Consider the following 27,616-nt stretch of genomic DNA (forward strand, 5'->3'; position numbering starts at 1 on the left):
ATATAAAATAGAGGAAGATGGGCATGGATGTTAGCTCAGGGCCAGTCTTCCTCAGCAAAAAGAGGAGGATTGGCAGATGTTAGCTCAGGGCAAGTCTTCCTCAAAAAGAAAAAAAAGAAAAACACAATTAATTACGATTAAAAATACACCATCTTTGAAACACTGAATTATAAGACAAGTGTAAATTATATTTTATTGTAGGAAAGCTGAGTCAAAGATTCAGGAAATATTTGTTTAGCTCTTTCCATAGATTAGATGCTGTTACACTTGTTTTCTGTGGTTCAACCAAATCTACACACTTTATTTTTCCCTACTTTTTAGTAGTAGAATATGCAAATGCATACTGGTACCTTCCAAGTGTTTGTGACACCATCTTATATATACTAGGCAGAGTGCACAGATGATAGTAAATTTAAGTGAACACAGTTTTATCCCTCTTCTTTTTTTCAGATTTTATTTTTCCTTCTTTTCCCTAAAGCCCCCGGTACATAGTTGTATATTTTTAGTTGCAGGTCCTTCTAGTTGTGGCATGTAGGACACCACCTCAGCATGGCTTGATGAGCGCTGCTAGGTCTGCGCCCAGGATCCGACCCAGTGAAACCCTGGGCCACCGAAGCGGAGCATGCAAACTCAACCACTCAGCCATGGGGCTGGCCCTAATCCCTTTTGATCTTCTAATTTTATTTGGAAGTGTCAAAGGTGAGGTTCCCGGGAAATAGACTTTGAGATTCTGAGATTTTCTTGCAGAAGGTTAATTGGGGGTGCTCTTGGGAATAATACTTGCCCAAGAGTAAGGAAAGCAGGACTGAGCAAAGGGAGACGGTGAACCAGGATGCAACTGCAAAAGAGGCCACAGCTGATCCTCCACAGGGCTTGGGAGCTGAGATGGTCCTTCAGAGTTGTTTCAAATTGAGACAAAGGGACTGGGACTTTTTGGATGTTGGCTGTTCCCAGGGAGGAGTGTAACCTTGGGTAAGGTAGCTTCCTTCAGCTGAGGACAATTTCTGAAGAGGAAAAGGGTTGTAAACCATGAGCAGTCAATATCCCTCAGTTAGGGGAGTGAGTTCCTTGATCCAAGAGGGATCTGCTGGGCACACAGCATCCACTGTATGCAGAGTATGTGGGGTTGTATCATTTTGTCATAAAAAGAACAATGACAGGAGGGGCTGGCCCCGTGGCCGAGTGGTTAAGTTCGTGTGCTCCGCTGCAGGTGGCCCAGTGTTTCGTTGGTTCGAATCCTGGGCGCGGACATGGCACTGCTCATCAAACCACGCTGAGGCAGCGTCCCACATGCCACAACTAGAAGGACCCACAACAAAGAATATACAACTATGTACCGGGGGGCTTTGGGGAGAAAAAGGGAAAAAATAAAATCTTTAAAAAAAAAAAAGAACAATGACAGGATAGAAATAAACAAAGGGAGAAATGTGAATAACAAGGCAAGAGAAGAAAAATAACAAATCAGTATTTGGGGAAAAGGGAAAATAAAGAAGAAAGTGAAAAATAAATAAAATTTATGTGTACGCTGACTATGATTTCACAACACAACACATTCTAGTTGAAAATAGGCATTACAATAGCCAAGGTCACTTGGTACATCAGAATTAGAGTTACGGAAACCACCTGTGAATCATGATTCAGAGGTTTGTGCCATAACATTCAAAGTACATTAAAATGATTGGAAGTGCATCCTGTTAAACTATTTACCAGCAGACATCATTCAGTAAGAAGAACACTTTCGAGTACGAAGAAGCAAGTTTGATGAATATTGATACTGTGAGTGAAGGATCCTAGATTTAGCAAATTTGAGTCTTAACTTATCTCTGAATTCTCAACTTTTAATCTTCCTATGGATGATTCAAAATTTATGTATATTTGACTCTGGAATCCATTATAAGAATTTTGACCATCTTGGTTTGGGTTTCCCCGGAAGTTGACCCTAAGACAAAGCTTGAAGGGCTAGTAGTTTATTTGGGAGTTGTAGTTAATGTTAGTATGGTAGCATGGGGCATGATACAGGGATGGAGAATGCAGCTAAACAAAGGTATATCAGGAGCTTAACCCCACTGTGAAACATAAGAGAAATACACTTCAGGATTATCTCGACTGAGGGGTGAGGAAGCTGGGCTATCAATCACCAGTGGTCGTTGATAATGGCTACTCCTGGGCATATTGATTCTCCTAAACTTGAGGCCTGCTTTGAGCACAGGTAGAGCAGTTTCCCTGGGCTTAAGGAAATGGCCTCAGGGACAGAGAGGCAGATACTGACAATTGGACACTTGCAAATAAAGTCTGAGGGGACCTGTCAATGTGGCCTCTGCTACACTGATGATCCTAAATATCTTTTTTCTTGTTATATGTTAAAGTTGGTTTCCACGGACCCCAAGAATGTGCCAAGTTGTGGCCAGGTGAGAGAGAGCCCAGCTGTGAAGAAGAAACCATTCTGAGATTAAACATTTTGGCCTGGGCTAGGCACAGGGGGAAAAGAGAGTTGACAATAGCTTAACCAGTCCCTCAATGCTATAGGAGGAGTCTGTGAATGAGAGCCCACAGAGGGAGCCTCTGCCATTCATCCATTTGGACCATAAGACTCCTGAGCTGGAGGATAATAGGAAAGTGGAAAGTTTTCAGGTGGCGGTTATCTTGGTCCTGTGCCAGACGTATTACTCACTGCTCACAAAGCTCCAGCTGGTATTTACCACCCAACAAAAGGGCAAAGAAAAGAAAAAGTTCTGCTCATTTTCACGTCACATCATGCGTAAGGCGTGAAAGACGAGACAACGTGAAGAGGAAGAACGAGAAAAATTTCCCAAGGTCCTTATTTATTTTTATCACAGGACATCAATTATTTCTACCACGTTAGGGAATGTCAGAATCTAAAGTGTTTTGATTCTTTAACTAAATTTTGTTTATTAACCTCATATCTGAGGAAATAACATTTAATCGGCTCACTTCCTGAAGAACTTGTTTCATAGCCTTGACTCAGATTACTGTTGTGTGATTAGGGACAGCTTTACTCTCTCCTCCCACAGACAGCTGAAGAGCAATTCTGTGGCTCCCAATACACGCAATAACGCTAGAGCAAGAAAGCTCCTGACCCTGAATGTCCTCTTCTGTTTTTACCAAGAAAATCCCCCTAAAAATTTAATCTGTAAAAACACCCAGCCAGGATCCTATTACCAAAGAGGAAGGTGTTTAATTAATGTCTTTACTTAACAAATATTTATATACTTTATGTACTATGTACCGAGTGCTGAGAGGGAGGTAAAATGAGTAGGCCATGTTCCTAGTCCTTATGGAACTTATTGGTATTCAACCAAGAAGGCATGAAAGCAATTAATTATAACCCAGCATAAAATGAAATAGTGCTCTGAAATCCTGTGAGATGATTAATGGTGTTGATAGCCCTGTCATTAAATCTTATAGCCCTTATACTTCACATCCCTTTATTTAACAGTTTTGAAAAATTCTGCCCTCCATGGTTTCTTCAATGGCTTTCCCAACTCAAGTGATAACCTTCTTAAGGCCAGGAAGGAGATCTTCAGAGCTGTGCTTCCTAAACTTTAAGTGTGTACAGATGCCCTGGATTCTGCATGTCTGACAAGCTCCTCTCATCAGCTCTTGTATTCCCTTTAGCTCTTGCCACAGTGCAAGCCAGATTCATGACTGCAAAATTACTTTTGACACTATCAATCACTTTTATTGCACCTGTCAAACAAGTTAGGGGTTCCTAAAATACAGTAGGTACTTGATGTACTCAAAAATTGTGGGGCAAATTGAAGGGCTAGGATGCTATCTCCCCAACACTGACCAGCCCATGATGCTATTCTACGTGCACAGGCCTGAAGATTAAACACAGGCACATGGACTATGCTTTTTAAAGGAGATGAATCATGTATCTTCATATTTTACTCCTGGTCCATTCATGGACTTGCTCAGATAACATTTCCCCAGTGTTACTATGTTTGCTTTGCAGAGTAAATTCTTCTGTAAGGAAGGATGTGAGACTGAGTGCTGGTCATGGGCTCCAGGACAACTCTCAGGCCTTGATGCTGTGTAACAGTTTTAGAACAGCGAGTGCCGAGAGCCTGCTGCTAATCTGGTCTAGGCCTCCCAGAGAAGCACACTCAACGCAGAATTCAGCCTGCTCTTTTTGATACTTCTGGTCCCCATCTACCAGGCGAATATTGAAATGAATTCTACACGCCTCAATCTTTGGTATTCTAGGTCTTTCTCATCCCAGTGTGAGCCCCGCTGGGGACCTAGTGCCCCCTGTACATCCCCAAACTGCCCTCTGCTTCCTTTCCTTGGACTCTGACTGCTCACCAAACTTCCCAGGCTTTGGAACTTTTCTTCTTCCCATTTGGGACAATTTGAGTGATTTTACATAACACAGGTCTGATCAAGTCACTCTCTGTCTTAAATCCCTCTAAATGGCTCCCTGTTGTCCTCAGAAAATACCGAACTCCCTGACATAGTGGAGAAAGCTGCCACTCCCCACTCACCAGCCCTGAAATATGTGTTCCCACTCTCGCCAACTTCTTTTATTTCCTGTAATGCCCCATGCTCTCCACCTCCGGTTCTTCCTGCGCTGTTTCTTCTGCCTGCTCTCTGCCTCTGGTTTTATTCCTCCCATGCATTAGGTCTCACTTGGCAATTTCTGTGTTTGGGACGCCTTCCTTGGACCCCAGGACTGAAGTTAGCAGGCTCTGTATCTACCACATCAACGCAATTATACGCTGCAGGGTAATTTCCTTTTTCCTTGTCTGCTCACTCTGTTAGGCAGAAAGATTCACGGGACAGGCACTGTCTTTGTCTTGTTCACAGAGGACATTCATGGCCTAGCGCATAGTAGGTTCTCAATAGGGCCAGCTTCATGAGCACTCTGGAGGGAGCTGTGCATTTGGGGTTTAATGCTTGGCAGTTTCTGCTTTGAACTTCTTAACCATTTATCTTTGGACTTAATGTCCAAAGAAACGATGGAGCATGCACGAGGGGCTTGGAGGCTAGGCTCCCATTTGGCCCCAGGTCCCTGGGATTCTCCCCCACCTCTACCCAGTGACATCCCTGCCCTTCCTCCCACACTCCTCTCCACCACCCTTGCGCGGGCACAAGAGCAGGGAGGAGTCGGTGGGGTTCTTGTGCCCATCTGTGGAGTCGTGAACAACGTCCCAAAGTGCCTGTGAGCATCTGTACTCTCTCTGTGAGTACGCACATGCCCAAGGGAGCAGAACACTGAGTAGCGAATAACAAACACAAAGCCAGGTTGAGGAAGAGATCGCAGAAGAAAGGAAAACACTTTTGTTCTGCTTTTTGAACAAGGGCCCTGCATTTTCATTTTGCATTGGGCTGAGCAAATTATATAGCTAGCCCTGGCTCTCAATGAGGGTTTGTTGAATAGGTGAATCAAAGAAATTTGATGAGCCAAATGCATGTTTCTTTGTAGCATAAAACCTAGGAAAGCACCTGTCATTTCCTAAAACATTTTTGGAAACTCTATTTGAGAAAGTCACTCATTAGTGTAATAAATATTTTTTAAGTACTTACTACGTGCCAGGTTCTGGTGTACAGCAGTGAACTATTCAGAGAAGGCTGTGGAAAATCTTTATCCTTAGAATTGCTTTGGGGTGGATTTACTTTTTGAAAGAAGCCAAAAGTCTCTGGGGGCCACATCTGGTGAATAAAATGGACCATAAAGCTAAATAATAGCAATAATACCGCTTGGGTCTAAAATAAACTTTATAACTATGGAACTATAAATTAAAAACATTGGGGGCCGCCCTTGGTAGCACAGCGGTTAAGTTCGCACGTTCTACTTTGGCGGCCTAGGGTTCGTGGGTTCAGATCTGGGTTGCAGACCTATGCACGGCTTGTCAAGCCATGCTATGGCAGGCGTCCCACATATAAAGTAGAGGAAGATGGGCACGGATGTTAGCTCAGGGCCAATCTTTCTCGGCAAAAAAAGAGGAGGATTGGTGGCAGATGTTAGCTCAGGGCTAATCTTTCTCAAAAAAACACCAAAAAAAATTGGGTTACTCATGTGAGTGAACTGGCTCTAAAGATAATTTCTAAATATAAATTTCAAAGGCATTTTGAATTACTTTTTAACAAATGAAGAGTTTCCCAAGATGACTGCCTTGAAGCAGAAATTGCAATTTATATGTAGAAGTTCTGGAGTAAACAAATTCTTTTTGGTAATTTCTATTTTATTAAACATTGCTTTTTTAATCTAACTCCATACACAAAAGGAATCTGTAGCTGATTAGAATATTAATAATAACCTGCTTATGATCACATTGTTTTTATACTCTCTACCATGATTTATTTGCTGCTATATCAGAACTTCCAAATTATGATTTTGTTCACCATTTTTGGAACCCTTGTGATAACCTATTTATTTTGCAACACCTCTTTGTCTAGACCGGCCCTTATTAGCTGTGTTATCTTAACCTCTTTGTGCCTTAGTTTCATCACAGGATTATAATGAGGACTAAATGAATTAACACATGAAAAGACCTTAGAATACTGCCTAGCATATGGTAAATGCTGCATAAGAACTTTATTACAATAATTATTATTATTTGGCCCTATGCATCTAGGCCAAGGGTAGGCAAACTTTTTCTTTAATGGGCCAGATAGTAGATATTTAAGGCTTTGTGGGTAACATGATCTCTGTCATAACTACACAAGTTTGTTGTCATAATGCCCAAATCAGGCTTGGACCATACACAAGTGAATGGGCATGGCTGTGTTCCAATAAAACTTTATTTACGAAAACAGGCGGTTGGTCAGATTTCGCCCATGGGCAGTTCAAGGGCAGACCTCACCTAGGCCTTTTTGATTTGGGTTTGAGTGTGAATGGCTGGTGAAGGCTTAGTCAGGAGTCAAGAGTGGGGAGCAACAGCAACCTCAGGCGTCTGAAGCCCAGGTCCCAGTACTAACAGGCTTCTATAGACATAACGGCTCAAAGTGAGGGTAGAGTTGGCATCTTCCTGGACTGTGCGGCTGCGGCTGGCAGAAGTAGTAAAGAAGATAGGGTACAACTAGAGAACTCCATGTATTTCACTCTCCAGAATTAGTTTTGTTCTGACAAGTTGATTCAGTGAACATTTCATAAACACCTGTTCAGTGCTTAGGCTTACTACATCTCCATACTCTATGTACCTATACAAATGCCATTATTTCAACCAGTTAACATTCAGTAGCCATCTCTAATTTAATCTTTGAAAAACTAGAGAAAAGCTTTTTTGGGGACTTTCAGGCCCTAGATTTCTATAACATTCTTTGCCCTTATAGTTCTTGGTGAACCTAAATATTAGGAGAAAGAGGAAGTCTATTCAGTTATACTGGTTCCTGACCCGTTCGGCAATCATTTCCCACTGAGTGGCCTCAAAGGAACCAGGAAGTTAGGTCGTATATTCTTTTTCCATCTCAGATCAGCATGCAATATGCTTGCCTGAGTAACAGGTATTATTTAGACAGACAGGTAGATATGGACAGGATATTTGTTTTCTCTGTGAACTTGCTGTCTTAATGTGCCTGGAAGTCAGCATGTCCGCTTTAATAATACTCTACCAGTTTCGCATGGGCACGCTCCTTAAGGTGACAAACAGTCCCTGCCAGAGTATAACATGTTCTACATTCACATTGTGCTTTCCAGAGGCAGGGATTTGCCTACAATCCTGAGGATGACTCAGACTTAAGTTGGGCTCTTATTAGATACAACAAAAGATATTTTGATTCATTGACTGACTGACTCAGGAAACATCTACTCAGCTCCTAATCATATGTGCCAGGTACCATACTGGTCCTTGGAGGGACAGGAATGAATACACACCATCTATGTTCTCACGGAACTTATTGTTTGGTGGTAGAGGCAGACATTAAGCGAGTCATCAAACATGTAAGGACAGTATGTAATTAGCACTAGCAAGAAGAACTAGAAAGGAAATGAAACTTTATCATAATGTTTCTCAAACTTGCTGGTCACAAGAATCATCTAGGGCCCTTGTTCAAATTACGGATTCCTTGGCTCCATCCCAGACCCACTAAATCATAATCTCTAGTCCACATATTTCAGAAGTACTTCAGATGAACTCATGAACAAGCAAATTTGGGCAACCCTGGTCTAACAAACAAAGACAAAAACTAGCTTCCAACCAGGCAGTAATCCTAGAAGCTTTCATTCTAAAGTAGGATTATTTGGCAAGACTTTCAAGATTTGTTATAATAATTGGCAGAAAACTTCCAATTCAAATTGGTGTTTGCTGATGCTGATGACCTATGACTTAAATGCCACCTTTACGAAACCCCTCATTAGGTTGCTAGGCAATGGGCTACTCTACCAACTGGGTTTAGTTTCCTAGACATGAGACTCTCTGAAACTCCTGCAGTTTTTCTTTCTCTTTGTTAAAATATTTTTTTTTCTTATCTAGAAAATATGCCACTGAAAATGTTTAACAACTTAACATTCTCCTTTTGGATCCTCGTAGCATACTCCACAGACCTCATGGGAGGCTTTAGTTTAACCCATTCAGTTTTTGTCTTGGCCTCAATGAGAGAAGTGGTTCCTCTTAACAGGTTACGAATATCCTTATACTGTAATTACACTGTTTAGTTTTAGTTTCCATTAATATGTTTGGCTTTTTTTTTTTAAGATTTTATTTTTCCCTTTTCTCCTCAAAGCCCCCTAGTACATAGTTGTATATTTTTTAGTTGTGGGCCCTTCTAGTTGTGGCATCTAGGACACCGCCTCAGAATGACTTGATGAGCGGTGCCATGTCAGCACCCAGGATCCGAACCGGTGAAATCCTGGGCCACGGCAGCGGAGCTTGCGAACTTAACCACTTGGTCACTGGGCCGACCCCCTATGTTTGGCTTTTTTAAAGAAGTATTTAACTGATATATTTCTATTGTAAAACATTGTAAAATTTTCCATTTGTATTTTATACTATTTTGCCTTAAAAATAGTTTACAGCTTTCTTCTCAATATAAAAGTAATTTATTCATTGTAGAAATTTGTAGAAACCTATAAAGAATAAAGTTTAAAAATCACCTGTACTCCTACTACTCAGAAATAATAACTGTTAGCATTTTAGTCTATTTCTTTTTAATAATTTTATTAATTTTTAATACATTACTTTCAATTGATCATTCATAGATAGTAATAACTGGGATTATACTTATATCAAGTTTGTATCCAGATTGTTTTAAGACTTTATTTTTTTTTTTCCTTTTTCTCCCCAAAACCCCCCGGTACATAGTTGTACACTCTTTGTTGTGGGTCCTTCTAGTTGTGGCATGTGGGACACTGCCTCAGCATGGTTTGATGAGCAGTGCCATGTCCGCGCCCAGGATTCGAACCAATGAAACACTGGGCCACCTGCAGGAGCACACGAACTTAACCACTTGGCCATGAGGGCAGCCCCTGTATCCAGACCTTTTAACAAAACTTGACGCCATGAGCATTTCTCCATTAAAATTTAGAATGTCTTTTTGATGAGTACGTTATATTCCAACATATGGACATGGAAATACTTATTTAATAATTTTTCATTGCTTCGATTTTAGATTTTTTCACTTTTATATATAATATTGGCATACACCCCTTTGTATATAAAATTTATGGTCATCTTTATGACTCATCTTACAAGGTGGTCCTAGTCACAAAATTACTTGGGTTGAGGGATATCTTTTTTGTGATTATTAATATATGTTGCCAAATTGCTTTTCAGGAAGATTGTACCAATTTAGGCAAGAGAGTGTCTTTAGAGGGAGAGACTAGAAATTATCCTTGACTAGATGGGTCCACTGGGACCAATAAACACTAGGAAATGGATGTGATTTATGAATATACCAAGTAGCCTGCTCGTGCTCTGTGATCTCAGACTTGTATTTCTAGCTATGACAATATATTTTCACAAATGAATAGCATAAGTAGGACATTAAAAGAACCATATCAACTTATTCCTGCTATTACACCAAAGTCTTGAAGATCATGTGCTACTGATAGCAAATAGTCATGCCATCTTCATATACAAAGGGCAGCTTACGACTGGAACCGTGGTCTGTTTCTCTACTCACATTATTAGCTCTATTGTTAACTGGCATTTAAAGGGGAGATACAGCTAGTGAGTCACTGGTGAATAATAATACTAGTATTCCCATTTGCAGGGGATATATTCTCAGTCCTCAAATGTATACATTTCCAAATCCTTAGTGCTTTTTCTGGTTAATTGTCTTTAAGAAAAGATGAAATGCTGGTGCTTGTAGCTTCATACTCTGTAAAATATATTTTTCATCTTTCCCTTCCCATTCTCAACTTCCAATTGTGCAGAATGTCTCAATGGACCATAGCTACGAAAAATATGTAAAAAGAAAGCTTACCACTTCTCACTCTTAGTTAACCCCAAGTCATAAGGACACACTTATTATATGTAAGTGGAGTTGTCATGTGGTTCAACATGCCCACTGACATGTGCTGAACTTGGAATTCCCACCCAATGAATCAGCTGGTATGAGAAAGGAGCTATAATTTATTTGAATAGACCAGGGCCTATGTTGTGCTGTGTGTGTGTGTGTGTGTGTGTGTGTGTATGTGAGAGAGAGAGAGAAGGGTGCACTGTTTTACATACAGGCACAGGTTGTACCATACACTTGGCTTTAAGCAGTGAAGGTTACAGAAGTCTCCAGGATGCCTAGAGAGCATTCGGAAGCACCCCAGGGGCTTAAGTTCCTACTTGACCTGGTTCCTCTCCACTCTGTGCTGGCAATTCATAACCAGCATGAGTTTAGCAAAGCTACAGAGCAACAAGAGACACCCAGGCTGACCCTGGCTTGGAAGGAACCCCTAATCATAGGGAGGTGTCTTTAAGAGGGATCTTTAAGGAGAGGGACAGCATGGGCGTGGGACAGGAAAAGAAGATGTAAGACAGGTGGAAGCTGGAAGGTGCTTCTAGCAGGAGGAGGGAGCCTCCGCACCAAGGGAGTTCTGGAAAGTAGGATCCTCAGGGCTCCCTATGGTTAAAGTAGGTACATCACCCTTTATTTTGCCAAGTATTCTCTTCTGTTTTGCTTTATTTGGTCTTTGCAACATCTTTGAAATAAACAGAACAAATATCACAGGTCTGTGACCCTTTATTTGAACTCTTTAGGGGCAGATATTTTAGATTTCATCATTTTTCAGAATGTAGACAGGTGTTATAATGCCAGTTATGTATGTTATGCTACGCATGTATGTATGTTACACCCCCAACAGAGTCTGGGACAACATCTTGTTATCAGACACATTAACATTTCAGCAATGAGACATATGGATATTCACAATAAGGAGATAAAGACTATCAAGAGCCTCATGTCAGTTCAAGTTTTTGTAGCCAAATGAGTTATGAAAAGCCATTAGTTTTTCAGAGATACATGGAGTTTGCAATTGAGGATAAGGGATTATGGCCTTGATTATCCCCATTTTACAGATGAGGATACAGAAGTCCAGAGTCAATAAGTAACATGTCCAACGTCATGCAGAACCCAAGTCGCCTTTTTCTTGTCAGTTTTAGATTATCTTAAAATGGAATGATTATGAATATTCCAAGATCATCTAAACCAATTCAAACACTTATTGTAACATTAATGCATGGTAACACTTTCTTATGAGAATTTTGATTTCACAACAAGCAATGTTTTCTTTCATCTCTAGCTCCCTAAAAGTCTATGTCTTAGTCTATGTTTCTCAGAATGGCGCCTTGAGATTTTAGATTTCCCTTTAGTTCAGATGTGTTCTTCTACAAAACTCATTGCTGTCCAGTCATGACCCAGTTGCAGGGATCACTTTCATAAAAGAGGTAAATGTTTATTGAAAGTTAACTATATATAAAGAGAGGTTCTGAGAAGAAAAATAAGAGAGCAACAGGGATCTTTCTAATGCTGCCCTAGCCTAAGTACTAAGAGGAACAGTTTTTGGAAAGCACTCAAAACGTAAACCACACCCAGGTGTGTACCTAGGTGCGACCAAAATGGACTCCAACTTTAAAGAACATTGCCTAAATCAAAATGCGTGACAATCTTTAAAAGAAGTTTGCTGGTATATCTCTGAGCCCCAATGTACACTATTCTGTACAGTAGTCTCCTTTTACCCATCGGGGATGCTTTCCAAGACCCCCAGGGCACACTTGAAATCTCAGACAGTCTACATATACTGTTTTTTCCTATACATACACACATATAATAAAGTTTAATTTATAAATTAGGCAGAGTAAGAAATTAATAGCAATGAATAATAACAGAACAATTATAACAACATACTGTAATAAAAGTTACTGTAGATCTTAGCAACCTCAGAATACGATTTTTTTTCTTTCTTTATTAAGTGGAGAACTTTCACCTTTTCACTTTAAGGAAGCACTTTACTGCTTCTCTTTGGCATATCAGAACTGCCAGCATCACTACTCCTGTGCTTTGGGGCCATTATTAAGTAAAACAAGTGTTGCTGGAACACAAGCACTGCGATAGTGCCACAGTCAATTTGATAAGTGAACAGGTTACTGAGTGACTAACGTGTGGGTACTGTAAACAGTGTGGATATGTTGGACAAAGGGATGAATCAGGTCCTGAGTAAGATGGAGCTGGTTGGTTCAGCACGCTACTCAGAATGGCCCGCAATTTAAAATTTATGAATTGTTTATTTCTGGAATTTTCCATTTAATATCTTTGGACTGTGGTTGCCTGTGGTTAATCGTGGGTAACTGAAACCTGGGAAAAGCATGCATAAGGAGAACTACTGTATTCACTTGCCACCTGTTACTCGGTAGATTACAGCAATTCTAGTCAATGCCTGAGCAAACTAGATGGTGACCAATGACTTGAAATTGACTCAGAAAAAGTCAGCATTGTTAAAGAAATGGTGAACTGAGTGTTAGCCAGTCCAGAATGCAGTTCCAGGCCCTTCCTAATTTGCTGTGTTGTTTGACCATGATAGTGCTCACAGTCTTCAGTTTCAATAAGTGTAGTTCCTTCTGAATGTGTATGTGCATGTATGGGCAAGAAACCAAAATAATTGAAAAGGATCCATTGAAGGTCTAAAATTATTATTTTATTAAGGATGCTGTGATATACTCTTTTAAAGCACAACAACATAGAATTACTGTATGATAGTAAATACATAAAGTCAAGTTGATGGAAAAACAATCCACTAATCCCAGATTTTAAAATGTGTGTGTATATACACATAATATATTGCATATATGTTTCTTTTTGCTTTATGTCAGGTTTATTGAGGTATTATTTACATACATATTACATAAAATTCATCCTTTTTAGTGTACAATACTGAGTTTTGACAAATGCATACATACAGTTGTGTAACTACCACCATGATCAAGAAATAGAGCAGTTCTATCACCCCAAAAAGTTCCCTTATGCCTCTTTGTATTCGATACCCAACCCCGAGCCCCAAATCCTGGCAACCACTAATTTGTTTTCTATCTCTTTTGCTTTTCTCAAGAATGTCATATAAAAGGAATCAGACGGAATGTAGCCTTTTGAGGCTGGCTTCTTTCACTTTAGCAAAATTCATTTTGGATTCATCTACACTGTTGTTTGTGTCGGTAGTTTTTTCTTTTTTTTTCAGATTGGTATTACATTGTATGGATGTACCATAATTTGTTTATCCATCACTCTCATTTATCTATAACACTCATTATTCATAATTTATTCATAAACGACATTAGCATTGTTTTCACTTGGGCCATTATGAATAAAGTTACTATGAACACTTGTGTATAGGTTTTTTCTGTGAACCTAAGTTTTATTTCTCTTGGGTAAATACTCAGGAGTGGGACTATATTTCTTTCTTTAAAATACCTCCATTAATTATCAAATTTAATGAGCTTGTATCTATACATATAAAGTAATGGGGAAGGACTGATATAATTATCTATGAAACTGAAACCAAAGAAAATGCTTGGCTTAAATTATCTTGGTATTTCAAGTTAACGTGCTATTTTGTATTATTGGGATATAAAAAATTTTCTATTTCACTTAAGTGAGAACCTTGTGGATCAGATAGTACACTGGGAAATATGATAAAAAGGAAATTTTTGAAATACCAATTCAGGATTCTTTCAAATAGGTTATCTCTAAAGATGTGTGGGTAAGGATAAATCAAATATCAGCCAATCTGAAAAGGCTACATATCATATGATTACAATTATATTACATTCTGGAAAAAGCAAAACTATTAAGATAGTAAAAGATCAGAGGTTGCCAGGGGTGCGGGGCGGTCAGGATTTTTTTTTCTGGAATGTAATATAATTGTAATCATACGGTATGCTGCCTTTTCAGATTGGCTTTTTTCACTTAGTAATATGCATTTAAGGTTTTTCTTTGTCTTTTCATGGTTTGATAACTCATTTCTTTTTAGTGTTGAATAATATTCCATTGTCTGGATGTACCACAGTTTTTTTATCCGTTTACCTACTGAAGGACATCTTGGTTGTTTCAAAGTTTTGGCAGTTCCAAATAAAGCTGCTATACACATCCTTGTGCAGGTTTGTGTGTGGACTTAAGTTTTCAGCTCCTTCGGGTAAATACCAAGGAGCACAATTGCTGGATCGTACGGTAAGAGTAAGTTTAGTTTTGTAAGAAACCACCAAACTGTCTTCTAAAGTGGCTGCATCATCTTGCATTCCCACCAGCAATGAAGGAGAGTTTCTGTGGGTTCCACATGCTTACCAGCATTTGGTGTTGTCAGTGTTCCAGATTTTGGCCACTCTAATAGGTGTATAGTGGTATCTCATTGTTGTTTTAATGTGCATTTCCCTGATGACATATGATGTGAAGCATCTTTTCATATGCTTAACTGCCATTTGTATATCATCTTTGGTGTGGTATCTGTTCAGGTCTTTGGTTCATTTTTTAATTGGGTGTTTGTTTTCTTATTGTTGAGTTTCAAGAATTCTTTATTTTGGATAACAGTCCTTTATCAGATGTCTCATCTGCAAATATTTTCTCCCTTAAATTGCTTTTTAAGTCTTAAAGGGTAAGTATCCCTATCAAGGAAGAGGTATCCAGGGCCAGCCTGTGGCCGAGCCGTTAAGTTCTCACACTCCCCTTTGGCAGCACAGGGTTCTGTCAGACATGGCACTGCTCATCAGGCCATGCTGAGGCAACAGCCCACATAGCAGAACCAGAGGCACGCACTCACAACTATAATATACAACTATATACCAGGGGGCTTTGGGGAGAAAAAAGAAAAAAAAAAAGAAGAAGATTGGCAACAGATGTTAGCTCAGGTGCCAATCTTTAAAAAAAAGAAAAGAAAAGAAAAGGAAGAGGTACTCAGAAGAATGGTGGTAGTGTTACACTGTAGGTGAACTGTATATGTACATATAGACTTCAAGGCATATTTGGCTTGATCTTAGTGATCTGTATCCCTCTCTCCCTCTCTCTGGATGACTCTTCCAGTAATAACAGCCTCTCAAAGTGTCTGGGAGGATACTGGCCTGAGATTTTGTTGCTTAAGTGAAGACAAGTTGCTTGGACTATATACCTCTAGCTCAGAGCTCAGCTTTCAGTTCCAGACATGTGTATCCATCTCCAGCTGGATGTCCCTGAGCCATGGACATGGGGTCATCTTTGATTTTTCCTCCTGCAGCTTCTATATCTAAGGAATCACTATGTTCCATCAATTTTGCTTCCAAACTATCTCTTGCATATGACTTACACTTTCTATTTCCTTTGTCATTGCCTTAGTCCATGCTTTGTAACCCAGGGCCATCCAATAGAAATATACTGTGAGCCATATATGTAATTTCAAATTTTCTAGTAGCCACATTAAAAAGGGTGAAGAAATAGGTGAAATGAATTTTAATAATGTTTGTTTTAGCAATATATCCAAAATATTATCAATATGTAATCAATATATGATTTCAACATGTAATCAATATATGATTATTAACAAGATTCCTTTTTTTTTTGCATGTGTTTCAAATCCATTAAACTTGCAGCACATCTCAATTAAGATTAGCCATATTTCCAGTACAAAGTAGTCACTGTATTAAGGAGTGCAGTTCGAACCGATCTTGCTCTTGGCATTTCTCCTTTTCATTCTTTCACATGGTTGTCTTTATAACATAGTCATATCACTTCCCTCCTTAATACCCTCTGATGGTGAGTCTGCAATTGCACATAGAAAAAAGTCCAATTTCCTTAGTGTTCATTGTAAGCTTCTCAGGAGCCTGGTATATAAGGCCCTACCTCTTGTATGAGTTTGAGCCCACCTTTTTCCCACTTCCTGGTTTCCCAAACAGATAATAATAATATACATGTAATGAGTATTTCTTATATTTAGGTGCTGTGCTCGATGCTCTCTTTTAATCTTCATTGCAAACCCATGAGGAGAGTACCACTATTATCCCAATTTACAGTTTTAAAAAGGAGGCTGGCAAGGTGAGGTCACTAGCCTAAAGACTCAAAAACTAGCACAAAGGGAATGAGCCCCAGGCAGTTTGCCTCCAGAGCCTGGGAATGCTTCCCCAGTGGTTAGCCCTGCTTCTTCAGATCTATGCTGTTGATCTTGCTGTTATCTCTGCCTGTAATGCCCTTCTCTTCCTCCTCCCCAGTTATACCACTATCAGTCATGACTCAGTTTAAATCTACTGTATGTCTCTGTAGCTTTGTCAAACACCTGCATAGATGTCCTTTTCCCACAGCTGGCAGCCCCCATTCCCTTCCATCCCTAGTGAAAGTCATTCTATTCTCCTTCATCGAGTTCCCACGACTGTATTAGAGCTATACACATTGCATTGCTGGCATTTGTTTATATATCAGTGTCTTCCATTCTGAATTCCATGAGATCAGGGACCAAGTCTGTTTTTTCTTTCTTTCTTTTTTTTAAAGAAATTTATCTGTAGGCCTAGCCTACAGAAATAAAGAGCAACAATCTTTTCAATCATTTTCCTTTTGTCTTTCCCCTATTGAGGCTGCCCTGGTGCTCTTATAAACACCATTCCAAGGATTTTAGTTTTCCTTATAAAGTCAGATGATTGGGAGCATTTAAATTTCAACTATGACCAAGAAGAGGCAATGAAGAGATACATAATTGTTAAAGGATCCTTTGCAAAAGGTTAAGGATGGTTCCAGGCTTTTCAAAATGACAAAGAAGCTGCTATTTGTCTTTACAAAATATGCCCTGGCTCATAGAGAACTGTTGAGAGAAGATTATTCGCTTCTCAGGATGAAGATCTTGCCAAGAGTTTGTATTCAAGTCCCTACTAGTATTACCTACTGTTCCAGAAACCTGGGAAGTGTCCTGAATTTGGGATACAGCTAAATGTCATCAATTTTAGGTGCTACCAGTTCATTGTAAGTGATGAATTTAGGTTCACATTCACCTTTGTTCAGCAAATGGTTCCCAGTGCTACATTTTGGATGAATATTTAAAATACTTAAGAGAACAATTTGCCTTTCAGCATCTTGGAACATTTTATAGCCATCTCCATTTGCATGAAACCAATTTTAACACATTATCTTCTTTACTCACTACAACTATCACCTCAGGATGAACCCTAGCTGAGCCTGAATTAAGTGGGCAATTGAGAGCAATAAATTCTATAATTCAGATCTTTACAACATTATTTTTCTAGCAGTTGGGATAAAGTGAGGAGTGGAAAAAGTGCCTGGCAACACGGAAGTCACTCAAAAAGTAATTGTGGGGGGCCCAGTGTTTCGATGGTTCGAATCCTGGGCACGGACACGGTACCACTCAACAAGCCATGCTGAGGCGGCGTCCCACATGCCACAACTAGAAGGACCCACAACTAGGAATATACAACTATGTACTGGGGGGCTTTGGGGAGAAAAAGGAAAAAAAATAAAATCTGTCAAAAAACAAAAAAAATTTTGGACTAACTAAACCAAAGGCCTATTTCTTTCTTTTTGCAAGATGAATGGAGAGAGATTCATTTTTTAGCACGGTCTCCCGAGCATATACTTTTAAGCCCTTCTTGAAGTTGACGACTTAGCTCCTTCAACTCTGGCACCAAATGTCTTGGCTCCTAGCTTGTTCCTGTTACTACTTTGGCCACAGCCTCAGCCATTTATTACTCAGGATGCTCTTAGGTGTTTTTTTTTTTTTTTTTTTGTAAGATTGGCACCTGAGCTAACAACTCTTGCCAATCTTTTTTTTTTCCTGCTTTATCTCCCCCAATTCCCCCAGTACATAGTTGTATATCTTAGCTGCAGGTCCTTCTAGTTGTGGCATGTGGGACGCCGCCTCAACGTGGCCTTACCAGCGGTGTCTTGTCTGCGCCCAGGATCCAAACCGGCGAAGCCGTGGGCCACTGCAGACAAGCGTGCAAACTTAACCACTTGGCCACCAGGCCGGCCCCTGCTCTTAGGTCTTAAAAGGATGTTGCTCTCTCCCCTCCCATTCCCCCACATGCATTCAGTTAACACAGGTACTGAGAGCTTACAAGGGTTATGCACTCTTCTAGGCATGCTAGGAATATAACAACAAACAAAGCAGACCAAAAAATCACTGCTGCATGGAGCTAACATGGAGCACACATAAGTGTGTGTGTACAGACAATAAGCACAATAAAGTGTAAAATATATAAAATGTTAAAAGAGGATAAATGCTATATAGAAAAACAAAGCAGAGAAAGGGGATAGAAGGTGTTCTGTATATAATAATTATAGTGTTATGGTAGGGGAGCTGCAATGTAAGAGAGCTCAGAAGGAATTCTCCAATATAAATCATATTTGCCTTAGAGAGTGATGGTATGGGCACAGTGATTGATGCTTTAAACCACTTTAGGAAGCATTTTAAAAATTTTATTCCAATTCCCCTCTTTCTCCGTATTCTTTCCCTTTCATCTTGTTTCATCTTTTCCTTTTTTTTCCTTATTTCCTTGTTCAACTTTCTTTACTGAAGCATTAGAATGAATAGTGCAATAGAAAGAGCAGTTCCACGAACTGGGACCTAAAACCAGTCATCTCTGAGAGCCTCAGCTTCCTCGTCTGTAAAAGGGAGATAATAAAACATGTTTTGTTTTGTTGTGTTGTGAGGATTAGAGAAGAAGCATGTTTGCAAAACGTCATAGTCTCTAATTTAGGCCTCTTTAAATGGTAGCCATTATTAATAGAAGCACATTTGCTCTTATACAAATGAATAATGTATGCCAGCCTCTAAGTAGCTCTCTGGGAAGTTTAGAACCAAAGAGGACTAGGACCCAGACCAGGAACGAGTCATCCAGCATCCTTATCTATCTATTTCTGACAAAGGGTTTTATTAATATCCTATTGGAAATGGATAGGATGTACTCTCCAGACCGACTGTAATACAAAGTTTCCTTCCATAGCACTAACTTAGCTTTTCTCAACTAACCCTTTTTATCTTTATTAAACATGCAAAACAACACTGTTAACAATAATGCCTATAATAAGCACGCTATGTGTGCAGGCACGTTTATGGATAGAAAGTCATTTAATCCTTCAATGACCCTGTGTACTATCATCACCTCCAGTTGGAGCTGGGGATATCTGACAGGCGGCGTAGAGGGTGAACTCAAGAGGGAGGGAGCTGCCCTTGTGTCCCATCAAGGGGGCAAGCACACGAGGATACCTGGTCAGGGGTACTCCGTCTTTCACAGCCCCGACTTGGGGTTCATGCTTACTGAACTGAGAGAAGAAAACTTGTAGGAGTCGTGAAGACCCGTTAGTTCCTTTGGGGTTCCCTTAAGCGTCCTTTAAAAAGGTGGCGTCCTCTTTCCCTCCTGCCTTTAAAGAACCTGGTTAAGCGCTAGGGGCAGTGGTGACCTCCAACCCACTTCCGAACTTCAGGGGAAACTCCGACCTAAAAAATGAGTTACACACTTAGTCTCAGTCACTTACGATTTTACAAAGAGGGGCGGGGCCTCCTGAAGAGGCGGCTGGGGGGGAGTGCGCGAGGGACTCCGGGAGCCGCCGATTGGCTGGGACAAATGCCCGTCCCGCCTCCCTCCCGCCCCACCTCCGGCTGGCCCCGCGGCGGGGCCTGCGGGGGCGCTGAGGAGACTGGCGGTGCCAAACTGGCAGGGGGCGTGGTGCGAGGAGGCGTGACGAGGGGCGTGTCGGGGCGGGGGCCGGGCGCCGCGCGCGTCATGGCCTGCGGCCCCGCCCCGAGCTCCTACGCGGCTCCCTCCTCCTCCCCCGCCCCGTTCTCCCGCTCTCTCAGTTCTCGCCTCCATGTTCCACACCGCGGCCTCGCTGCCCTGCGAGAGCCAGCCCCGCGGCCGCCGCGCGCACACGCGCGCCCCGCGCCCCGTGTGCCCGGCTCCCCCACGCGCGCCCGCGCCTCGCGCACGGACGCACGCTCGTTTCCCCTCGCGCGCCCGGGTCTCGGCGGCGGCGGCGGCGGCGGCGGCGGGCGGACCGCGCGGGGCAGCACCGTAGCGGCCGCCGCGGGGTGGCCAGCGGGCCATGGAGGCGGATGGGGCCGGCGAGCAGATGAGACCGCTACTCACCCGGGTAACGAGAAGGGTGAGGGCGCCGCGGTCGGTGGGGCTCCTCGGCGGGGGGCGCAGAGCCAGGCAGACAAAGGCGGGGGCGCGGCGGGCGTAGCGGTCCGGCCACCTCGTCCCGGGCCCGGGGCCCCTCCAGCGCCCGGCGCGCCTCGCCGTCCCCTTTGTGTGGCCGCCCCGGGCGCGGGTGCGAGGGGGCGGGCGGCGGCGGCGCCGAGGAGGCCCCAGTTGGGGCAGCCGGCAGCGCGCCGCGGGCATCCCTCGGCGCCGACATCCTCGGCACGGCTCGGACCGGACCCTGGGCCCCCCGGAGGGGGCCGCTCCCCGTGACTCCGACCATCTTTTCCTTTCTTTCTTTCCGCAGTGCTTGCTTCCCTTATTCCCAGGCGTTCTCCCCAGCCGGGGTCTCGGTTCCGGTTGCCTGGGCGCTGGAGTTCAGATTAGCCCCTCGAAAACCCATCTTTCTTCTCCCCCTAAGGAGGAGCGCGGCTCCACCTGTCTCTAGCCCCGGGCAGTGGTGAAGAGCTGGGCTGAATCTGCCCCCTTCTTTCCCGTCTCCCCACCCGCTCCGCGCTGTGCTTTGTTCGGTGAGTTCTCCGGCCGCGTGGACAAGCCGCTTTCCTTTGCGGCCAAGGCTTCTTTTCGCTGCTGACTCTGCCTGGTCCGCCTCCTCCTCTTTTGGCGAGAACCGGAGGAGTAGCCTGCCGCAGGCCAAGTAGAAGGAGGAAGGTGTCCGGGTCCTCCGTGCTGCTCCTTTTTTCGCCTTTCCCGGTGAGCCTGGCTTTGGCTTCAGGGTTAGAGGGGACTGTGGGTTGGCTTTCAGAAGGCCAGTGTTCCCATGTGGGATGCTGGACGGGCGGCTCATGCTCAAGAAAAGTGACTTCTTGCGTTCACGCAGAACACATGTGTCCCTACAGTTGTGATTCTCTTCTCCCTTGGTAAGTTCGTGACTCAAGGGGCATGGAGGTGTTATAAATTTTCCTACTTCCAGTTCTTAACTCTGGAGTGAAAATTTTCCAGTCTTTCACAAGTAACAGGAAAATAGCTTTTCACGTGTTTTTGTTCAATAATTTTCATTAAACTCCCCCTCTCCGCATCTTTTTCAAGATTGTTATAAGGCCCTGGAGAGTAGTCATTCATTGTTTTAGGATGTTCACCTATAAATTCTCAAAACATGGAGGAAAAAATTGAGTCTCTAGACATGAAGTCATTTAGCAGTGGTTTTTGGGAAGATCATTCGCAGCGATGGTAATGGAATTCTGGAAACCTGTCCTGAGGAATCTTCTGTAATTCTTTCTGTGGCCTTTGAATAAAATCTACTTTGGAGGTGTTTTTTAGCACCTTCTCTGCTAGTGTGTATCACGTGCAGTGTTGTCTGTTCTTAAGTTTATTATTTGTAAAATTTCAATTCAGAGCAGTAAAGAGGGTCCAAGTTTTCATAAAGCTGGTGGAAACCATGCTGTGCTCTCAGATATTGCCTGCTTAGCTAGAAGAAGCATATGATACTGCCATTGCCTCGCAAATCATTCATTCATTCATTGTAATAACACTTACTTAGAGTCTCTTCTACAGTGTCCAACAAGGCAGAACCAGCTCTGCTCTAGTAGAATTTACATTCAAGTGAAGCAGACAGATGACAAAGGAATTATCAAACACTGTTATTAATGGTTTGGCAGGGGAGCACTTTGGAAGGGTGTACCTCCTAAATCTTGGGGAAGATAAGACTTGGCTACTGTAGTCAAATCAGTATAGAAATCAAATACAGTAGGCTATCATACAGTTTAAAAATAGAATGGGAGAACAGGAAAACTAGGTTTAAGTAGTAGAGAAGAGCATGGCTTGAAAACTGGGAAGAGAGGAACTGTTGGCGTTGACAAAGTTAAATCTTTCCTCAGCCATTTTCCCCTGCTAATGAAAGTCATACAAATGGATGATTATGATATGTCATAACTTTTCTCTCACTCACAGCTGACTGCTTAGCATAGCCAAAAAAGTAGAATAAAATTAATATTCATAAAATGTTCTCTTGGGTTTGTAATTATGCACAAATTTTTGAATAAATTGGTGGCAGTTTATATTATTCTGAGACTGGAGCCCATCTGTTTCGTAATTGAGGCTCTAAGGTTTCTTCTAAAATTATGTAATTTTCATTGATCATGGAGATAGAGAAAAGTCGTTTATCTTATTAAAAATGCAATTTTTGTTTGCTTCCTTACAAAAACTCATCAGTGTAGGTCTCTCTTACAATTGATTTGGACTTAGTCTTATTTTCTGGTGTCAGTTAAATCCTCTTACAACAAATAGCACTGTTTAGAAGGTTCCCAAGTTTGGGCAAATGTTCTTCTTTCCTTTAAGCTATACATGATTTAACACAATTCTGTTACCCTTGAAATTTTGAGGCTGTTCCATGGATTTTGTTCTATGATTTCATTCATTTTACGGATGCTTATTAAGTATCGCCTAGGTACCACACACTGGGGCTACAGGCAGACAAGGTAGACCGAGTCCTAACCTCTCCGAGTTTATTTTGGCGTGTGTAGTGAACACAGTGATAGCATCTGTATTCCTGCTGATTCCCTGTGTGAATGCCAGTTAAAACATTTTCATGAGTCTTAGAAATACTTAAAAAAGTAATTAGAATAAGTGAAAGATATTAACAACCCAGTATGAAGTTAGTGGTGGTTGGCAAATAGAAAGTTCTTTGGTAGGTGAGTAAGAATTCTTCGGGGATCTCTGGTTGAGTGTTGATAGTCCTAGAGATAATGTGCACCCCAGGCATATTATCAGGATTTTAGTTACCTTTTTGCCTTATAGTTGGCATCTGGGCCACAATCTGTGGAGTTGTAATAAAGGGAGAGACAGCAAATCTGTCTTCTGTCCAAATGAAACTGTAGGACAATTGAGTTGGATTGAAAATTACTTTATCTGGTAATTAAGACTGGGAAGTACACAGGTTTTTTTCCTAAGAGAGCTTAGGGTATGAAAATTAGAGTATTTTGTTACACCAGGTTTCTGTTACTTGTTAAAATCGAAAGTAACCTGGTGTTGGAGGAACCTGCTGTATTATTTTTAGTAGTATGTGGGGTGCTAACCAATATATTCTAAAACCCTGGTAGTTATACTTGTCAACATCCTGTAATGGGTTGTTTTTCTTCTTTCCTTCCCCTTCTTTCTTAACTGTGTTTTACCACAGATATAATCTTAAAGTTGATAGGATCTGCAGCTGACAAAATGGGCCATTTATATGAAGGAGCATACAGGTGATTCATAGGGTTAATGTTATATAGATTAGTTAGTGTGGCTTTTGATTTATATTATAGCTTTCTCGTATTGGTTATGGATTCTTCTTTAGTTATCACTTTTTATGCATACGATATTTTCAATTTTGCAGTAAGGGTGTATCACTAATAAAGATCAGTGTTTGAATATGTAAAGGTGCAATTAGTCCCCACCACTTTAACCCCCTTTTTGTTTTTTTTTAAAGGAAGATTAGCTCTGAGCTAACTACTGCCAATCCTCCTCTTTTTGCTGAGGAAGACTGGCCCTGAGCTAACATCCATGCCCATCTTCCTCTACTTTATATGTGGGATGCCTACCACAGCATGGCTTTTTGCCTAGCGGTGCCATGTCTGCACCCTCGATCTGAACCGGCAAACCCCGGGCCACTGAGAATCGGAATGTGCGAACTTAACCGCTGTGCCACCGGGCCAGCCCTCTAAGCCCCTTTTTGAATGAGAGAGTTTTTGATTTCTGTACAAAGCAGGTACCTATTCCAACATTCTAGCTTACAATGAAGTTTGCCTCTGTTTTTGTTTAGCAGACAACTTGTGTATTTTGTTGAGTGATACTCATTGCATTTTATGACTTGGGGAGACTTTCACAATTATTTGTAATTATAATAATAAATAGTGAAGGGATCTGTGGTTGGCATAGCGTCATGATAATGTTTAGCAGTGCAACTGTTAACAGTCTTCCTAGGGACACAGGGCTAGCGGACAGGTGTAGTGCTGGATTTCCAAATTAGTGATTGCTTCCATGGGCTGGACATTTTTAAATGACTGCTATGAGAGTGGCCAAAGACTTTTTTTCAGTGCTTGGTTTAGGAAGAGAATGTGATTATGACATAGATTTGCATTTTTATCTGGAGCCTGATATGCCAGTCCAGAAAGGTTCTAGTTTGGCTATTTTAAGCAGATTTTTCAAATTGCCTCCAAAGAGGATTTTTAAAAATACTATAATTTTTCCCAAGCCATGGTTTGGATTTTAATGTTTATTTAAGCAGTTTTTTGGGGACAGTATCAAAGTGAAGGGTAAGACACAATCCGCCTTTCATAATGAAATAGAAAAGATGCTTTAATATTTTGATATCCTTTTTTGGTAAAGAATGCTAAGGAGACTAATGTCATTTGGTTCTCATTCTTTTCGCATGTCAGGCAGTATAGAATCGTCCATTCTCTCTGGATTCCAGGACTGTCTTGCTTCTTTTTTGTCTGCTTGCCGAATGTAGAGAGGTTGTTGAGTTGTATCATCTCTGATTAGGAGCTTGGGAAGTGGATATACCCTTAAATGAGTTCACAGGTGCGAGATGCCTGTACAGTCGTCCCTCGGTATCCCTGGGGCTTGGTTCCTAGACCCCCACAGATGTCCAAATCTGGATGCTCTAGTCTCTATGTACAAAGGGGTAGTATTTGCATATAACCTACATACATCCTCCCATATAGGTGCTTTAAGTCGTCTCTAGATTACTTATGATACCTAATACAATGTAAATGCTTTGTAAATGGCTGTTATACTGGATTGTTTAGGGAATTATGACAAGAAAAAAAGTCTGTACATGTTGAGTACAGATGCAACCATCAAAGGCCTTTCCGTCCAGCTGGTTGAATCCGCTGATAGGGAATGCCAACTGTACTCTGTTATAGGAGGGAGTGTGGAATGGTTTCTCAAAGGAGCATGAGAAGGGCAAGGATGATACTTAGAATCTTTTTTCCCCTCATAATTTGCCATAACATATAATTAGCACTTGGTGCATTTGTGTTTAGTGCATGTTCTTTGACATATAGAATGTTTCTGCTAAAATAGTAGTCTTTATTCTGGAAAAATACTGAAAGTACTTATGCAAAACTCCTCTTATCTTAGGAATTGAAGTATTCAACAAAAAATACGAATAAAGCAAATTTATATTTAGTAGACTCTCTTCCCGTTGAGTTCCATAGTAGTATTGGAGATGTTTCTGTTAAAAAAAAAAAAAAAGGTCCTCTGAAGAAACAATTTTTTGATAAGAATTTAAATTAGAAATTTCCATTCTATTATACTTTGGCCACCGGGATATTATCTTCATCTAGAAAACAAATTTTCGTTTTTAAAATTTTAGCAATTTTTAATATTTGCCATTGGTAGATGGGGTTTGGGGGTGCGGGGAATTGTGTCAGGGAAGGGAGGGAAGAATGGAGTTCAGGGCTGCCTTTGTCTGAATTACAACAGACGCCCTCTCTAGGCAGATTCAAACTTTAGCACAAGGCTTGATGAGAGAAGCCTGAGCTGGGCTTCAGCCCCCACTGGCCCTCGCTTCTGAATGCCCTTTTGTAGGGTACCACCCCCAAAACCAGAAGTGGTAGCCTGCATCTGTCACCTTTTCAATTTAATATCTCTTCTCTCCTAATAATTTCCCCTGCTAGACTATAATCATCATTGGGGATTCTTTCATCTACATTTAAAACTCAGACTTTTTTCCCTTTCTCTTGGGCATTCACATTGTCACATTCAAACATGCAGCAGAATTGTATTTCTAGTAGATACTGCCGTCTAACGTGAAATGTATTGCGTTCTAAAAATCCTAAATGTTAAGACTTCATATTGTATAAAATGAATTAAAGACCAACTTCCTTAATCCTGTAAGAGTCTAATTGATTTATTTAAAATGAGAGACACCTGTGTAAAAATCAGACTACAATTCCCACAGTTATTTAATGTAATTCACTTTGCTTGGTATCATTGATTGTTAAACATGATCCCTTTGAGAATGCTTTGTTCGCTTGGCACTAGGGTACACCTCCTGGTGAATTCTCTGCTGTTTTTTCATTAGTTTTGCATGAAAAGCACTCTGGGTTCTGTCTTAGCATTTGGAGTATTAATGGTGCCATAGATAGTATAGCACTGTGTTTTTAAAATTGCTTCTAAAATAGACAGGAACATAGGGACTGTGGATGGGCCTCAGGGGTATGTGATTCCCCAGAAACTGAAAAATTTTATGCTTGTATGCCTTCTTTCCAGTAGAGGGTCAAATCGCTTTACATTCAGATCTCAAAGGGGTTTATAATCCAAGAAACAGCTTGGTTATGCCTAGTCTAAAACTAAGCTCAGCTTAGTTTCATATCTTCTTAAAAGTTCATAGTCTTTTATTCAGATAACAATAATTATTACATCCATCCAGTATTTGCTAAAGTTTGTTTTGCAGAATGCTACATCTCTAGGATGTTTTGCCAAAGAACCATTTTGTAGCCAAATAAGTTTGAGGAAGGTCGCATGCTATACTTTCTGGAGATTCATGATGTATAACTATACTAAAGGGTCTAAGGAATCCTATAATACATTAAACTTTGATGAGGAGAGAATGCGGTCATGTAGGGTGGAAATTTCTGATGGTTCTTACAAAGTATAAACACTAGGTCACTAATATGTTGTATTATTATAGGTCTAAGAAGGCAAATCCTGTGATAGTGGTAATTTTGTTACAGTAACAGGAGATATTTGAAAGATGTATCATTTAAGAAGATGCTTTGGAAGCAATCTGATACGGCACTGGTTGAATAAATTATGGTATATCCACACAGTGGGATAGTATAGCTATAAAAAAAGAATGAGGAAGATCTCTTTGTATTGATGTGAGAGTGCTTTAGGATGAATTGATTAAATAAAGCAAGGTGTGGGACAGAGGAGTTTATGTACTAGTGCCTTTTCTCTAAGGGAGAAGAATAAGAATTTATATTTGTATTTACTAGTGTTTGTATAAATATACTGGAAGGATAAACAGGAAACTAATAAAATGGTTTCCATAGGGAGTGTAAGAGAACAGGAATTGCGACGGGAGTGGGAGCAAAATTTCAGTGTAGATCCTTCTG

At 41.1% G+C, this 27,616-nt stretch overlaps 3 protein-coding genes across 17 annotated transcripts in view; 1 reads left to right on the top strand and 2 right to left on the bottom strand.

Annotated features, from left to right (window-relative positions):
* LOC139076185 (actin nucleation-promoting factor WASL-like) overlaps positions 1-20,979 on the bottom strand; it is a 60,660-nt gene extending 39,681 nt beyond the window's left edge. For all 4 annotated transcript variants that reach the window (XM_070577414.1, XM_070577413.1, XM_070577412.1 and 1 more), the window contains exon 1: positions 20,499-20,979. In XM_070577414.1, coding sequence (XP_070433515.1) covers positions 20,499-20,835 — 337 coding nt within the window. In that variant the 5' untranslated portion in view covers positions 20,836-20,979. The remainder of the gene's footprint in view (positions 1-20,498) is intronic.
* LOC139076186 (forkhead box protein D1-like) lies at positions 18,807-20,334 on the bottom strand. The gene is made up of 2 exons (XM_070577415.1): positions 19,888-20,334; positions 18,807-19,014 (listed from the first exon to the last, which is right to left on the bottom strand). The coding sequence occupies exons 1-2, from the start codon at positions 20,220-20,222 to the stop codon at positions 19,002-19,004; spliced, it is 348 nt and encodes a 115-aa protein (XP_070433516.1). The 5' UTR covers positions 20,223-20,334; the 3' UTR covers positions 18,807-19,001.
* SLC4A7 (solute carrier family 4 member 7) overlaps positions 20,187-27,616 on the top strand; it is a 105,441-nt gene continuing 98,011 nt past the window's right edge. For 2 of the 12 annotated variants that reach the window (XM_070577402.1, XM_070577406.1), the window contains exon 1: positions 20,192-20,514. In XM_070577402.1, coding sequence (XP_070433503.1) covers positions 20,455-20,514 — 60 coding nt within the window. In that variant the 5' untranslated portion in view covers positions 20,192-20,454. Of the gene's footprint in view, positions 20,515-27,616 lie in introns of all 12 variants that reach the window. The other 10 variants (XM_070577398.1, XM_070577408.1, XM_070577400.1 and 7 more) reach the window with 7 other exon arrangements.

The sequence above is a fragment of the Equus przewalskii genome, chromosome 15 (genome assembly GCF_037783145.1).
Source record: "Equus przewalskii isolate Varuska chromosome 15, EquPr2, whole genome shotgun sequence".
Taxonomy (NCBI): domain Eukaryota; kingdom Metazoa; phylum Chordata; class Mammalia; order Perissodactyla; family Equidae; genus Equus; species Equus przewalskii.

Coding starts and splice junctions, on each gene's coding strand:
- LOC139076186 (XM_070577415.1), bottom strand. CDS start 20,222: ATGGAGGCGAGAACTGAGAGAGCGGGAGAACGGGGCGGGGGAGGAGGA.